The sequence below is a fragment of the Pleuronectes platessa genome, chromosome 18 (assembly GCF_947347685.1).
Source record: "Pleuronectes platessa chromosome 18, fPlePla1.1, whole genome shotgun sequence".
Lineage (NCBI taxonomy): Eukaryota > Metazoa > Chordata > Actinopteri > Pleuronectiformes > Pleuronectidae > Pleuronectes > Pleuronectes platessa.
The window spans coordinates 10,663,051-10,679,578 of NC_070643.1; the positions used below are offsets into that span (position 1 = coordinate 10,663,051).

A 16,528-nucleotide genomic window follows, 5' to 3' on the forward strand; every position below is an offset into this window, starting at 1 on the left:
AGAGGTGGTGGGAGTAGATATAGGGGGGAGGGAGGGAAGGATGGAGAGAGGGGAGACAATGGATGAGAGACGAAGGGAGAAAAGGAGAGAAGGAGAGAGAGAGAGAACGAGTGTGAGTGGAGCTGCTCAGTATAGGGCAGGAGGGCACTGCTCCCTCCCTCCCCTCCATCTCGGCTCATCTTGAATGCAAATGTGGTTCCTATACGGTTCCTTTGTGCTGCTTCTAACTGCTCCAGAGAGAAGCAATTACAACTGCTCCATTCACTCAGAGAGGGAAAGACACGCATGGATAGAGAAGGGTAATTAATAAAGAGATAGGAGTGATGAAGGAGGAGGAGGAGGAGGAGAGGAGGTGGGCACATACCTGTGGAGGATCTTCACATATGGATTGGAGCGGGATATCGATTGTAAAGCTCTGCGATATTGACGGGCACCAACATCGACACAAGGCCGACCGGGCTCATCATTTCTAGCCAAGTGTTCTGCGAAAGGTCAAAGGTGAAGGGTCATTATCATTACAGTGTTATATAGAGTGTGTGAAATACAGAATTACACTCTGCAGCCCTCAGTAAATATGCTACATTTAACTCTCGGTCGTTATCCCCTGATCGTTTCTTCAGAGAACCGAACCCCAGAGAATTTATTGAATCAAAAGAACTCCATCCTGCATGACATCACCCCTCCATTCCCCTCCGCGTCCTTTTGCAGACGGATAGTTGCAGTGCCAGTGCCGTATCCTATTGCAGTCACAGTGGCCGGGCGGGCGCTGCAAGGTATGGTGGGAGTTTTTATGGCAGTCATTTGGGCCGCTAATATGTCATCTCCATTAGCCAACTTTTAACACTCGCAGATAGATGGCCCTGTGACATTTATCTGCGCACGGGTCGTATTTTAGCTGTTAAATGGCTGGTGATGTGCAAAGTGCGTGCAAAATGACTGTGTGCGTGCGTGAGTGTGTGTGTGTGTGTCTGTGTGTGTGTGTTTTAGGTGTGCCAAGGTGGGGTGGCGTAGGGAGAGTAAGACGCATTGACTTTTAATGATGCACTGTGCAATAGCACTTTAGAGGCAATAATCACAAATACAATGCAAGTCATAACCTTTGACCCCCCCCACCAGCGCCTCGCCTGGTGCAAAAAAGAAAAAAAAGATGGAGTAGAGAGGAAGGGGAGCCGGCGCTGAGGTCGAGACACAGGCCTCCTTCCTCAACAGCCACGACAGCTGAGATCCGCTGAGCCCGGCCTGCAGTGTCAGCAAGAATAAACACCCCACTACAAAAAGACAACAGCTAATTAATGTAGCAACCTACAGAGAGCGAGAGAGGGAAAGAGAAGAAACTTGAAATTGGAAGAGTGTAAAGAGGAAGAGTGATGGGAAGACACAAAATAAGCACACAGGCAGGTTGAGAGCCACACGGGCTAATTGCTCATATGGATTTTGCTATTGTTGGCTTTTGCAGGGTGAAGAGGGTGAAGTCGTTCCCTGCAGGGGCTTCAGGTGAAACTCTAAATGGGCTAATAAGTTAGACCCATAAACTAATGCTAATATTGATGGCCGCCACATATATCGAAAAGCATTAGAAAGAGTCCCGGCCGTAAAACAGCTGTAAATATGATATAAGATCTCGTCATTTAACTCGCCACATACGGCGGAAACCTTTCCCCCCCGCACATAAAACCGGCCGTCCAAAAGCGGAGGACGTGCTCTCAGCCCGTTTTATGTGTCGCCCGCGGGAGCTCGGTCACCCGTCCGGAAGCACATGAGTTGACTTACGTGACAGAAAATTCAACAATTAAAAATATCACACGGGCCCAGAGCCACCGCAACGTGGCCCGTTCACAACTCACTGGACACCCTAATTGCTTTGAAACACAATTGGGTTTGGGCTTTGTTTGGTGTTTTGGAGGTATGAAGCGCATCGTTGCACACTGGAAATTGAGTTATAAATTACCGAGCTGAAATAGACATGTACCGTGAATACTCAATATCCAAATGTGAGACGCTCTCTCTCCCCACCCCCCTGCGAAAGACAAAAGGCAGATGTGTGTGTTTGCCACAGCGTTTCATTTTGTCAGAAGAAATTGACTGGCTCCCAACCAAACAATGCATGTGTGTGTGTGTGTGTGTGTGTGTGTGTGTCGTGCTGTTCAGCTGTCAGGGGGATGTGGTGATAAGGTCAACCTTAACAGCAAAACAGAGATGGAGAGCGGCAACCACAAACCAGTGGGACTCGGAAAATGACAGAGGATGAGGAAAAGAGAAAGTGGTCATTCATCTACAGCTTTGCCACCAGGGTATGTACCATGTGTGTGTGTGTGTGTGGTCACAGCTGTCAGTGTGTTTTCATACACTGTGTGTGGCTATGTATGTATCTGGAGTGTGTGTTTGCCATATGAGTACAGCTGGGCGGCTGAGCTGTGAAGTCACTGACAGCTTCATTATGGCTTGTGCGGCACAGGGAGACAGCACCATCCAGGGGACGGAGGGAAGGGGACAGACAGACGTGGGACAGGCCAGGTTTAGTGCTGGGCCGGCCCACGTCACTCCAGCGGTTTAGGGTGGAGGGGCGGCTGCTGTCTCCTCTAATGAGTCTTTGCTTCTTTCATCAGCTTTCAATTTACAGGCCTGTCCGGCACTCCTGCACTGCCCCCCTCCATCCACACACCCACCCTCCCACCCACCCTCCCACCCACCCACACACACACACACACACACACTCACCAGCTTGATGCTGTCTTGTTTTATCTCAGCTGATTCCCAGGAGCAGTCTGTAATAGTTAAATTAATTTGCTGTCTTTCTTTAATTAGTCCGTCTCACCAGGGAAAGCTGTGACAGAGCTGAAATGTGACCAGTGCTGGACGACTTCTTGACAGTATCACAGTGCTGAAGACACTTATATCTACTAGATATGAGACATTAACAACTGTCCCCAGTAGCAAGAGAGAGTCCAGATGACAATAGCACAGCCTAATCTCATCAATTTAAAAAGGTCCAGTTCAACACCATGGAAAATTACAACAGAAATAAATAGACTGACTGAACAACATTATCTTTATAAAGGTCAAATTTCCAGTTGAGCTGTTTTGTGTCTGAACATGTTGGCGCCTCAGGACTTTTAGAGATAAACACCCGGTGGCTAAACATGGTCGATTTCCAAAATTTGAAGGTTATTTACCTCCAGTCTGAGTCACCTGCTACCTTGTAGCTATAATGTTAATGAGCTACAAGGTCATCTTCTGATGTATCCCAGGCCTAGGCATGTCCTGTTCATTCTTCAGGTCAGGGTAGTCACCCCAATGACAGCCTGTGTGTTTTGATAATTTCTATGAATTAGCCACTAATAAAGGCTTTTACATTCTTTCACTTGATTAATTTCCCTTTTGTATCAGTACTTATCTTTAGAAGTAAAATTTACAGTTGAGCTTTACCTTATAAAGTGGCCACTAGAGGTAAACGTTGGTATGGGCCTGTGTTTTCCTGTTGTATAAAAAGTCACATTGACAGTTTTGTGCACTTGTGATAACATAATAGACAAGAGTGCATCATGACTGATGGGAACGTAACCAGTATCATCTGATATTTTACATTTTAACCAAGCCGCAGTCTTAAAATGCAGTTGCAGTACACGACAGTGAATAGTATGACTACAATAAATGTTTGTGTAAAAGACCAATGTTTTTAAATGAAGTACATCAATAACGTCCACACGCCCCACAGTGCAAAAGAGGTGAGAATAAATTTTGTCAGAATGGGCCAACATCCCGCTGCTGTACGTTCAGCAGCTTCAGGTCCTGTGATGTCCTCACTCCCTCTACTGGGCTGTTGAAGCAGTGCGTGGCAGCACTAACTCATCAAGGTGCATGTCTTAAATTAGGATTAAATAATCCTACATTAGTCCCACTTTATGTAGAAATTTGACTAGAGCTGAAGAATAGTTATGTACTGGCATATAAAAAAGGTGTAGGACACAGTTCTGTGTTTCTTCAAAAAGTTTATTTATCCAAACAAATCATAAAAACCCTCAAATATTTTACTAAAAAAAAAAACCTGTCTGCAATTGAAAATAGCCCTCACTACAGTGCTGATAAAAATATATACATAGGAAATATTTAAGAAGTTGTGTAACAAATGTACAATCAATTTTTTAAAAACATGAATATTTTTTTCAAATACACACATTAACAAATGCCACTATACTCAAATGAATAAGGTACTGCTTTACGAGAAAAATAAACGTAATGGTTAAAACAAACTTATAGGGGGATTCATGCAGTCAGCAAATGTCAGCAAATGTAAAAGTTTTTTTTGCTCTTTGGAAGTCGACAGTTTGTAGATTGATGGTGTACATCCAAAGAAGAAGGAAGTTCAACTGCAGTGCTTTTCAGAATGGCCACCACACGGATTCAGTCATAAAAAGCTCTGGGTCGCTAATAGGACCCGAATATGGGGACTGGGCTACATCTCGTTACAGTGTCCACACTTCGTCCCAGACCTGACGATGAAGAGCTGCAATCAGAGAGAAGAGGAGGTGAAAGGGTCAACTCAAGAGTTCCAGACAGGGAATTGATTTATAACGCAGGTCAAAGCTCATACCTTTCGCAGTCTGAGTCACTGGAGCCCTTCTCCAATACTCTACCAACATAATGCCTGTTGGAACTCTGTATGGCCTCAGCCACCGTGTACCTAGTCTTACCAACGGCACACCTTTCGATCTTTGTGATCCTGAGGTCCGACTGGAGGAACAGATGGAGCCGACTGTCTGACAACAACAATGGTGTGTGAAGAACGCTAGAGAAGAGAGGATATGAGACAATGTCAAACAGGAAACTTGCTAGAGTCAAGTAGTTTGTGTAAGGTTGTAAACAGAGAAACAAATGCAGATGAAAACAACCTCAGAAAGAGTTACTCACTTTTCCAAAAACTCTTTTAGGCCCTTCATTCTCTGTGACACCTGTTCCGTGTTCTTCAGACTGAAGAAAGGGTTCCACGGTGGCAACTTAGGTAATTCTCTGGACAAGAATATAAGAGAAAAGTTTAAGAAAATCCACTTTGCATGGTTTAGTCAAGTGATGAAGGGAAATCGCATTAATGTTCAATGTCATGCAATTCACACAGTTGCCCGTTTATTAAGGTACAAATGGCAAAAACTAATGCAGTTTAATACAACAGTCCTGGAAGATATCCTACAATGAGGTTTAAAAGGTTTAGTTTGTGTTTTATCGAGGAGTCAATTCAACTTGACCATTTGAGGCTGTTTATTAAAATGTGTTCTAATTGATGGTCGACTAAATTGCAGACATCTTTTTTTAAAAGGCAATAGAGTTCAACAAGGTTATTGAAATACAAGGTGGAATCAACACGGTATGAACATACATGATCAGAGCATTCTGCTCCAGGCAATGACGCAGCCAAACAAATTCGCTGTAACGCCGTCTCACACAGGAGGTCTTCTTTCGAAAACACATGCTATTGGTCTACAAGAGAGAAACAGAGGTTAAACATAACTCAGACAAAACTAAGCAGCAAGCTTCCACCCCCCCCCCTCCATTAAAAGGTGGCACTTACATCTAAACAGATCTCGTAGTCTGCATGCTTATACCAGAGGTTGTCTTTTTGGAGCCTTGGATCTCGAACACAAATGCTGATAAACTCCTGCAAGATTAAAAAAATCACAGACGCATCCAGGTATTAAATGTCGATTTCTCAACAGCAGCTCATCTCTGATCGACTCGTGGGTGTATTGCTGAGGAGGTGCAGTGTGACGGAGCACGCTTGAACACTTACAGTTTTTGAGAGATTCTCTAGCATACTGTCCATAATGGGTACACACCTGGAAGAAACCAAAAAACAAAGTGTCAGCTGAATAGAACGATCAGGATCGGTTGCAACGTACAAGCCTCTTATTTTAGCTTTAAAAATAAATCCTACAGTCAGTGCTGGCAAATGGCCACACGCCATTTCAACAATTGGGATACATTTCTATTACCAGAGAACCGTCAAAGCTCATTGTTTCAATCCAAGATTAGTTATGTAAAGCTGCGGCCCAGTTGGCAATTAATACTTTAAGACTCAAAAGTACAAACATTTGGAGCTGACGCAGCATTAAGGGGAACAAAAGGGCCAACAACAAGGATTTTTCCTGCGAGGAAATCTTGTTTAAACACATTAACAATCACACAAATGACGAGAAAGCCTTTCCTAGCACTCCAGAGTCCGCTCTTTACACCCAGTCGCTGGGGTCACACGACATGCATATCTAAAGGCTTCAGCAACACATTGGCTCATCGGATTATTCATTCTGCAAAAAAGATACAACGGCATTTACAAGCTTTAGGTCCAAATCATCAACCAGTGACAAAGTCCTGGAGATTACCCAGAGAGAGACTCTGAAACAAAACCGACTGATACATCGCCTTTCTGGCCACTATGTTACGCAATATTATGAACACACTGCTTTTGGCTGCAATTCCACCCGGTTGGTGAAATAAAACGTATGCACAAAAAAAAAAAAAAAACAATCATCACTTCAACAAGGCATTGATGTCAGCACAAGCCACAGCAGCTATTTAGTCCCTTTTTCCACCAATGACTAAACTTACACAGCATATGCAGTTTCTGACACGTATGAGAGGATCATCATCAGTCAATAAATATCCTCCTCACTGTACTGTGAATATTAATCCTGTATGCTGAAAATCTATATACACGTGGGTATAGTACATAATGTTCATATCCATCCCCTGTTCAAATTTTTATACAGTTTTCATACTTTATCACATTGTACTACTTTAGTGGAACTTGTTCAGTTGATTTGTGTGCATGTACTCACACGGTGTTCTGAAATACTGCATATTTTCCTACTTTCTTTTCACATGCCATTTGACGGTACAGTTCACATCATCCACCACTTCATAAGTATTTTTGCACTTTTTTTTTTTTTTTTTTTTTTTTTAAATTGTGTTGGTGTTTTGTGTTGTTGAGCGAGATGGAAACATCCAAATGAACGCAGTGTAAAATCAGAAGCCAAATTCCCGGCGTGTTAACACACACATGGCCAAACAAAGCGGATTCTGATCAGTGTTACATCTGCAACCCTCCTGACACATTGTATATACATAACCCGAAAATTCAATTCAAACCTTATTCGAAGCGAATTAGAAAAAACGTGTTTTGTTCATGATCACGACAAACAAACTAACAACAATCGCGACAGGACCAGAAGTGCATCAGAAGCTCAAGAGAGACGAAAAACAAACTACAGCCTAAGTAAATGATTCAAAAAGTCCCCCCTCCATGTTTCCCTGAAGCCGCCGCTCCGTCCTACCGTTCCCGGTCCCTCCGGAGCTCAGTGATGCGGAGCAGGGCCGTTGCTCCTCGGCCTCAGCTCGGTCTCAGCTCGGCCTGGTGCGGTGCGGACGGAGCTGCACTGACTCGCTGTGACCTCCCGCTCAACACGCTGTCGCCGCTGCGCGTCACGGCGCAATAAAACTCTCTCGGAATAAAAACTGTGTTGTTGGTTGAAATAAATATAGTTACATGAATATTACGGGGAAAATGCTTTCTACCCGGTCGAGAGAACGACCTGACGTCCCGCGTGGTAGAGTCGTGTGGCGTGCAGCTTCGAGGCGCGCACCTGTTCTTCATCGGTTTAAATGCTCTTACCTGGTGGGGGGAGGAGGAGGAGGAGGAGGAGGGAAAATGGTGGTTCAACTGGAACCGTGAATATCCCATGTAAGATAATGTCTGACATCGGCCGAGCCTAAGAGGTTTAGGTGAAAGTGATTTACAGGCAGAAATTTTATTTAAAAATAATCCCGGTGATGTTTTCACTCGTGTGTCAATCATCAAAATTACATGACTTGTTGTTTTTCTTGACCCTAGAATGGACCCTTTATATTTGATCACTTTATATTTACATCTGGAGCTGGTCATCTTTAAGGAGGCCGCTGTGTTTTTTACAGTCGTCCAAACTGGACAAACAAAACACCTTTGGAGTTTTTAGGACAACTCAAGGCTGCCACAGGTTCTCTGTCATGTTTGGAAGGGGAGAGTGAGGTAAAGGGTATTCAGCTGCAATATGCAACATCACCACTAGATATCACTACATTCTGCACACTGAACCTTTAACTGTAAGTATAGCCTTACTTTTAGAGGTAAAACAAAAGCACGGGGCCAGACTTGGCCTGTTTTCCGTCTTATGTTCGAATCCCAAAATTGTGTGATGCCTTCTTCTTCTTCTTCTTCCACTTTTTCATGTTTTATGGCATTTGGAAATAACGTTATGTTGCATTACCCCACCTATTGGTAAGGAGTGTGGATCGGGAAACATTCACTCATTCTACCAAAAAATTTAGTAAAATAAAATAACACAGAGTTATATTCTCTCCATCAATTGTGTCCTTCTGAGCTTTTTAAAACAAAAAAAGATAACTTTCACTCCTGAGACTTCTTCGTGAGCAACTACGTAAAATATATCTTAGCTTTATTTCTTTAAGCTTCAGTATTAGTTCCCTTCTCTCAACTTCATATTTTGGACAGTAGATTATAACATGTTCAAAGTTTCACACTATCCTGTTTTAGGTTTTCCTATTACTAAAAATGTTCTGTTCCACCCTGAATGACCAAAACACAGATAGTATTGTTTCCTTTCTTTGGGTTCTACTCGTGTTCCGCATCATACCTCCGTTTCTTTGAATGCTTTAAAACCACCTTCCTGTTGCTTTTGCCACCTTTCTGTTAACTTATGCTTAATTGTGGTCTTCATTTCAATTTTACTACTGTGACATCAATGTGTTCCCAGTGTGATCATGTGAATTCTCAGACGCTAGACTGAGAGACTGAGGCAATCTACTTAAACTCACTTGTATGAACTAGTATTTACATGCTTTTTATTTTGATAGTATTTATCTTTTCAAATTTTAAATATTTTGGTCTGAATGTTGTTCTTTTATTGTTTAATTGTGGTTCTTGAATCTGTTGTTGTATTGCATTGCTGAGTATGATGAGGCTTTTCTTGCACTTTGAGTATTTAATTTGGCGAAGCACCTAGTAACTGGTTTTTGAAAGTTGCTTTATAGACATAAAGTTTATTATGGTTGCTGCTATAGCCTGAATTGCCACAAAACATAAATCTCATCTTTCAGAAAACTTAGAAATTCACAGATGGTATTCTAATAATTGTAAATATAATGGTTTGTAGAGCTTTCTAATTGTCTTTGTTGCTGATTTAGGTGCTAAAATATAATTTTGCCTACAATTGACTGGCTAGTAAATATCTTCCTGTAAGTGATTTATTTTTACCTGTTATTAATAGCAAAGGAATTGTGGATATAAAATAAAATCATTATACAGTATTTAAATCATAATGAATCACTTTATAAAACTTTTTGTATTCATACATACATTATCATTAAAAAAAATATATGACTACTTTATTGTGTGATTCTAGAATTTAAGAGAAGCTAACAAAGTTGCAAAGTTTAACTATGATTCATTCAGAGTTGCATTATCCATGTTGTTTTAACAGCTGACAATGGACAGGCAACATGATTTCCCACATGAAGAAGGGGACACTGCGAAAACAACAGCCAGAGGCCTTAAGCTTCTTCAGACAGACATTCTATCATCATCGGATAATGGTTCTCCCAAACCAACACCCACAACTTTCACAGTCTTGCCATTCATTTCTGTAGTTATCATCACTTTTCCTCTTTCAACAAGTTTCACACCAGCGGTTTCTCTCCTGAGGCCCACAGGCCAAACCACACAGCACCCTACCACCACCACAATGTAAGGACAACACATGTAGACATGGCTTACACTTATATAACAATAAAATCATAGAGTTCTTACGTATGTCCAAAGAGGTTTAATCCAAGTCCTGCGAAGAATGATCCAATCAGTGCGATGAGACCAGTAATAAAGACTCCGAGGGGGTAGGTCTGACAGAGGGGCAAAGGTTAAGAAGGGGGAGGCTAATTTGCATATAAAGGTCCCTTCATCACAGGGGACATCAGCAGATAAGTCCCTTCACTTGCTGCTGTTACAGTCTCAAACTGTAATAATTGGCTATAGAGCAGCAGTTTTTATTTGTTTATGAGCCTTTAGATAAATGAATTGGCTTTAAGTGGCCTGATTAAGAACAATCTGAGAAGAGCTGAAGGAGAAAACACAACAAACACAAAGTCTCAGATTATGTCCTGCTAGTTTGTTTAGAGAACACAAAGTCATCTCCTTCACTCACATTGACTGTATACATATTTGAACCAATTATTATATATGTAGCAAATTACATATTGTAAAATCAAGGTAATTCAAAAGCTTTGGTGTCCATTTTTCAACCATTATACCAAGCAGCACCATGAAGACAACCCGATTATAAACCTAAAGAATGCAGATTTAAGTGTTTGATCATGGGTAACTCCTGGTGTAGAAGATTTGCATACAAGTGGGGATTGCACTGATAAGACTTGACTTAATCAAGACATTCCAGAGTTATGATTTCATATGAAAACACCGGATTTGAATCCTGTCACCAAACTGAAAGTGTTAACATGAAGATGCAGCCTGTTATGTCATGCAAACACTTTCAGTTTCGTGACAGGATTCATGATGACTAGATGAGGACCAGTAGAAAACACTCTGAATATATTCTTCTTTACAACATTTTAGGCATCTGCACATATCATGATAAAAAACATTAAATTAGCGCTGTTCATTACAAATGTCAATCTTGAAAAAACACCTGTAAGATTCAGTCCGTTGAGGGATGATCCATGACTTTTCCATGGAAAGAAAAAAAGCCAGTTATCATGGAAACATCTGCACTAATGCACACAAGGTCCCAAGTCCATCTCCCACAGCCTGATACCAGTCAGGAGACTGTTCTTCATAGCACAGTGAAGGTAGCTGTGCCGTCTGGTGACATGGTACATTACTGCAGAGCTCAGTTGTTTTATAGGTTATGAGGTGCTGCGATTTAATACTAACCTAAAATTCGCCCTAAGCAGAGTGCATACATCCATCATGATCCATCAAACCTCCATGAAACCAAAATTAAATTCAGTAAATCCAGATTTGCAGACCTGCCCCAATAAATCTCCTAATCTTGCCTAATTAGTTTAATCAATAATCATGGTTTATTCAGAGAAATTAGGAACAAATTAAGGCCAGATTTACTGGTCCTGGATTTGAAAAAAATGAATGGGTTCTTCCTCGGGTGATGCCTTAACACTCCACAAATTGTTTTGGAAATCAGTTGAGGAGATTTGACATAATCATAACCTCCAAGGAACTGTGGGGGTTGAAATGATTTATTCAAAGAAGGCCAAAACTGGACATACGAACAGAGGAAAGTCTTGCATTGAAAATCTTACAGGAGTAAAGGTAAAGATGTGGTGTAGATTGGACTATATTATAAACCTTCCATGTGCAGGAAAGAGAAGAGAAAGACTTGCTTATCAAAAATTATTCAGGAGACGGCAGGAATATGCTGCTGAAACTCTCAAATCACACTATTAAACTTTATTACATAAACTATGCTTTACTGGCACCATTTCAACATCAAGGTTTCAAACCCTCACTAAAACGAAATGTTTCTGTAATGCATCTAGAAAAAATAAAGTAATAACTATAGTTAAATCTCAATATCAATTTTACCTTCTAAACCGTTTGAGCCACAACTGATGCGTGGGATTTGGTCACATAAAACCTTTATTAGAACTTCAAATGATATATACAAACAAAGTATACAAAAAGCACATTTAGAACCAAACATCACTTGAGTGAAACAAAAGCTTAAATGAGACAGTTATACCAGAGGTGGTTGACAGCTTAACAAAACCAAAGCTTATCAAATTTACAAAATTTGACCAGGTATGATTATAGGCAGTGGTGGGTATGGCTTCTAAACTGCCATCAACAAACTAATCAGAATATGAAACCGGAAGACTTATGACTAATAAGAAACACCATCACCCTTTTCTCTCCATCAGTTCAGCAAATATGTACAAATAACATGGCTCTCATCGACTTCCAAACAGTTCAAGTCTTCAAACATCAAAATAAAACTAAGCAGGCTAAAACTAGAAAGCATGCCAGAGAAGAAATGTCAGTCCTGAGGAGAAGGGCAAAAGTGGTGCAAAGGACTGCAGGGACATCAGGGGAGGGTTTTACTGAGTTTCATCCTCTGGACAGGAATGCCATGTCAGTCTCTCCTCGTAGAAGGAGATGACCACCTGAGGGCAGCGAGTGTTGGCCTCGCGGGCTGGGACCAAGTCTGCTTCATCTGAGTCTTTCCTAAAAAACAAAATTCATAATGTTTGATGTAAAATGCAACACTGGCAGACGAGTACAAGATTAAATTTAAATTAGAAATTGGGCTGTTTAGACAAATTAGGATTATTTCATTCTGGACTCACCATTTCATTAAAAACATCAACTCCCCGCTGCTGTCTGTTGCACCAATGATCCGCTCTGGGTCGAGGCTCCTAGCAAAGCCACGTGGTTTTTCAGCCTGTAAATGGTGAAACCAGAACAAGTGTGCACAATCAAGAAACTGGAGCAGTGGTTCATTGTACCAAACATAAAATATTGCGCTGGACCAGCGACATCCTCCAGGTGAAGGTGAATGAATATCTGGCTGCAGTTCAGACACTCAGGATGGAAAGAAGTAAAGATTCACTAAAGCCGTTTTCAGACATGAACTCTGGAGAATAGCTAATGTTTAAAACCCTAATGTACTGTGTTTTTTTCTTGTAGATTGTATATGTCCTCTTTGATACCTATACTTAAGAAAACATCAAATTTGATAGATTTTCACTAGGACCCTTAAAAGAATAGTTCACCCAAAAATGCACTCTTTATCTACTCACAACTATACCGATGGAGGGGTTGGTGAAGTGTTTGAGTCCACAAAACACTTATTGAGTTTCAGGGGTAAACAGTGTAGCATCCAGGGAACAATCAAATACAACTCATGATATTAGGGGCTTGTCTTAAGAAGTCAAAAAAACTCGAAACAAGTTTATTAACACCATGTTTTTAAGCATCGATGTCTGCCGATATCTTGAGGTGCATTCAGGGACTGTCAGAAACTTCTGGTGGATTTTTAGGCTGAAAACACAGTATAAATTACCTTGTTTCGAGTCGAATATGAATGGCGGGGCTTTCGGACATTTGGATGACGACACAAACGCAGTATGGAGGGATATAATGGGGGGGGGGTTCCGCCTGAAGATAAGCCCCTAATATCTTTAGCTGTATTGGATTCGGCTGCTTCACTGTTTACCCCTGAAACTCCATAAGTGTTTTGTGGACTCACACACTGTACCCACCCCTCCATAGTTGTGAGTAGATAATGAGTGAATCATCATTTTGGGTTAACTATTCCTTCAAGTTATTTTCGTGCTCCCAAACTTTACAACGTTGAGCAAAAAGTGTCAAGCCCAGTTGGTGAATTATTTTGTATTTGGTTCTGAGACGGCTATAAACGATCCCATGGTCACTCTAGGATAGGGCCAGGAGCTGCTGAATGTCAGTAACAGGTCTTTTAAATAAAGGAGTAACAGACTGGTGACTATTTACATGGAAAAACACAAATTAGAGTTTAACTATGTGTTGAACCACATTCACTCATCAAAATGTCCTACATGTGTTCAATGGACTTGATAAGGCTATAGCATGTGCTTCACAACCAAACCTTTCAGTTAACTTTGGTGCCCTATGGATGGGGCAGGGAGTCTGGTTAGTCCATAGATCCCCCCCCACCCCCCATTTGTCACCTTTGCTCATCTTACCAGGTGTGACGTCACAATGGTGCTACAACATTTTTGTGTCTGGTGCAACAAGGTAATGTGACACGTGGGAGGCGATTGTATTTGATCATTAGTTTGACAAATGCTCTGCATAGAAAATAATAGTCATCGTTAAGATTAATATGGCTTCCTCATAAAAATTTAAGTCAACTCACCACATCTTTCTTCTTTGCTTCCGTCTCTGCTGGCTCTTCAGTCGATGCCTTCCTCTTGACGGGGGCAGGCTTCTCTGTGATGTTCTTCTGTGCTTCCAAAAATCCTGAAATCAGCTCGGGGCAGTCCAGGTTCTCCTCTGGCTCCCAGGTATTATCAGCACTGAAAAGGAGCAGGGGAGGGAGGACGTTCAGCATTCAGATCTCAATACTTCCACCAATGAAGGCACAAACCATGTTTAATTTTTTTTTTTAACTAACTTGTATGCAGAACTGATGTTTCAATAATATGGACAAAAGCATAGCACTTTCAACTCAGCAGGGTTGGGGGCAACAGGTGTCGGAGGCAACTCACTCTGTAAATCCTTTCCACTTCAAGAAGAACTCCACTTTCCCATTTACAAGACGCTGGTCCAGCACTTTCTCCACCACAAACTCTTCAGGTTCCTCCTGTGGATCCTGAGAATCTTTCTTCCCCTTCATAGTCTGCTTTTTGCCCATGTTGTGCACTGAAAGCAAAAAGGTACAGGAAAAGCAAACAGTTAGAACAATGTACTTCGAGTCACATGCAAAACTAGTCCCGCTCTTATCCTCAAGTTTCGTATCGAAGCCTGTGACTTAAAACACGACGCAGACGAGGAGGTGCCTCTTTGTGTGTCCGAACAAGCCAACGTGTATAACATAAACACTGGTGTAGTGTTCATTTAGGAGCCGCGCCAGCTAGCTTAGCCGAGCGCTGTGCACAATGTTAAATCAGAACTAGCCCACTCAAGAGATAACGTTACGCGGGCTAGCTATCGTGCTACTCGTAGCCAATATAATCCAATGCCTGTAAATGGGAGATACTAAGTCTTTCACTTTGCATTGCCGGTGCAACGCTTCAGGTTCAGGAGCGGTGTTAGCATACAAGCTAAAGCCCGAGGTAGGGATTTAGCATTAGCAATGGAGAAAAGCAAGTTTAACGCTGGACTAAACCGCTCCGATCATCTATAAATGAGTGATGAGGCTACTGCGTGGAAAAGCTAGCTGATTATAATGTGCACAAAACACAACCGGATACTGTGAGATAGGTAAGCTCTTACTGATTCACTGACTCGTGTCCGAAGCTTTGATACTAAAGCAAGCTTGCTCTGTTAGGATAACGCCGTAGCTAACTCGAAGCTATAAGGGCTACGCTGATCAGCCGTGTTACAGTCAGGCGGCTTGTTTCAAAGTAACGCAAAGTAATAAATCGGTATACGTACTTACCGTAAGAACTGCACTGTGCTCGTCAGTGCTCCTTCCTCACCACGCGGTCTGCCTCCTCTATATCTGGGGCCTGCAGATTCGCGGGTCGGGCGCCAAAAAACCTCGGCTGTAATCGTTGGTCTCCTACGGAAGCCTGGAGGCGGAACGCGATTTGCTTCGCACCTTTTGCGTCTTGTGGTCGTCCGTTGCAATTGAGTAGCGAGACCTTGGCCAGAGAAATCTACCGGAGTCATTTATTAACATACACAGGGCGGCTCCTGGTACAGGCGACATAGGCGGTTGCCTATTGTGCAAAATGTTCGCACCGGCAGCGTAGTGCCGGGAAGAACCGGGAAGCGCCGCGGCTACACACACACATACACACGCACACACACACACACAAGCACTTCATCTCCTGTGGGGGGGTGGCGGCTACAGGCTTGCGTAGGTCAGTCACCAGCATCATTTAACCCTGAACAAGGGCGGTGAAGTGATGATGGTGATGAAAAATTACATATAAAAAAGTTAAATATAAAATTAAATATAAAAAAAATTGAATTAAATTAAATTAAATATAAAAAAATTAAATTAAATTAAAAAAAATTTAAACTGCGCGCGCACATCCTGCGCAGAAGCCCATTGCGCACATCCTGCGCAGAACCAAACTGCGCGCATCCTGCAGAAACCCATTGCGCACATCCTGCGCAGCAGCCCTATAGACTAAGTAGCAGGGGGAAATTAGCTTTTAATAAATGAATTGATATGACGACCAACAGAAAATTACCCGTCAACTATTTAGATATTCTCGAAACATTTCATTCTGCTTTTAATTTACTGTTGTGTTTCTATTCATTATTAATGTTGATGACAATTCCTTGATAAATGGGTGGAGGTTTTATTACCTCTGCTAAGGAGGTTATGTTTTCACCTCTGATTTGTCAGTCAACCGGTTTATGTAATAAACTACTGGACCAATAACCGCACAACTTGGTAGAAGGAAGCTGCATGGATCAGAGATGAACCTATACGGCTCTGTTGAGCTCTACTGAGTGCCAGTCTAGTGAATGAATCTGGATTCTTCTCTCAAAAACACCCCCCCCCCCCCCCCCCCAAAGGGTTTGTAGTGTGAAGCTAATGAGGTGTTTTATAAAGATGTCGAAAATGTCAGACCAAGTGAAAACACTTTATTTCAGCATGAACAGAGAAAAAGATCTCACCTCACTACAGTGTCTCATAGCACCATGATGCATACAAAGAGATGCTCATTTTGGCAGCATAGTAGGGACATTTGCTGATGTCACCACCCGTGGCTCCGTGGACAGGCAAGCCAGCATCTA

At 41.9% G+C, this 16,528-nt stretch overlaps 2 protein-coding genes across 4 annotated transcripts; both read right to left on the reverse strand.

Annotated features, from left to right (window-relative positions):
* Positions 1-4,425: 4,425 nt before the first annotated feature.
* On the reverse strand, positions 4,426-5,815 carry snx10a (sorting nexin 10a). The gene is made up of 6 exons (XM_053447451.1): positions 5,783-5,815; positions 5,564-5,650; positions 5,372-5,472; positions 4,909-5,007; positions 4,592-4,786; positions 4,426-4,504 (listed from the first exon to the last, which is right to left on the reverse strand). Exons 1-6 carry the CDS (start codon positions 5,813-5,815, stop codon positions 4,426-4,428), a joined length of 594 nt encoding a protein of 197 aa, XP_053303426.1.
* A 5,877-nt stretch (positions 5,816-11,692) lies between these two features.
* Positions 11,693-15,468, reverse strand: cbx3a (chromobox homolog 3a (HP1 gamma homolog, Drosophila)). Of its 3 annotated transcripts, none has more exons than XM_053446499.1 (5): positions 15,209-15,468; positions 14,320-14,473; positions 13,968-14,127; positions 12,418-12,512; positions 11,693-12,295 (listed from the first exon to the last, which is right to left on the reverse strand). In XM_053446499.1, coding segments are annotated over exons 1-5 (537 nt in total). In that variant the 5' UTR covers positions 15,210-15,468; the 3' UTR covers positions 11,693-12,168. The 3 variants fall into 3 exon arrangements, with proteins under 3 accessions (XP_053302474.1, XP_053302476.1, XP_053302475.1); XM_053446501.1 differs by having other exon boundaries at positions 15,213-15,372; XM_053446500.1 differs by lacking the exon at positions 15,209-15,468 and adding an exon at positions 15,047-15,185.
* Positions 15,469-16,528: the final 1,060 nt, after the last annotated feature.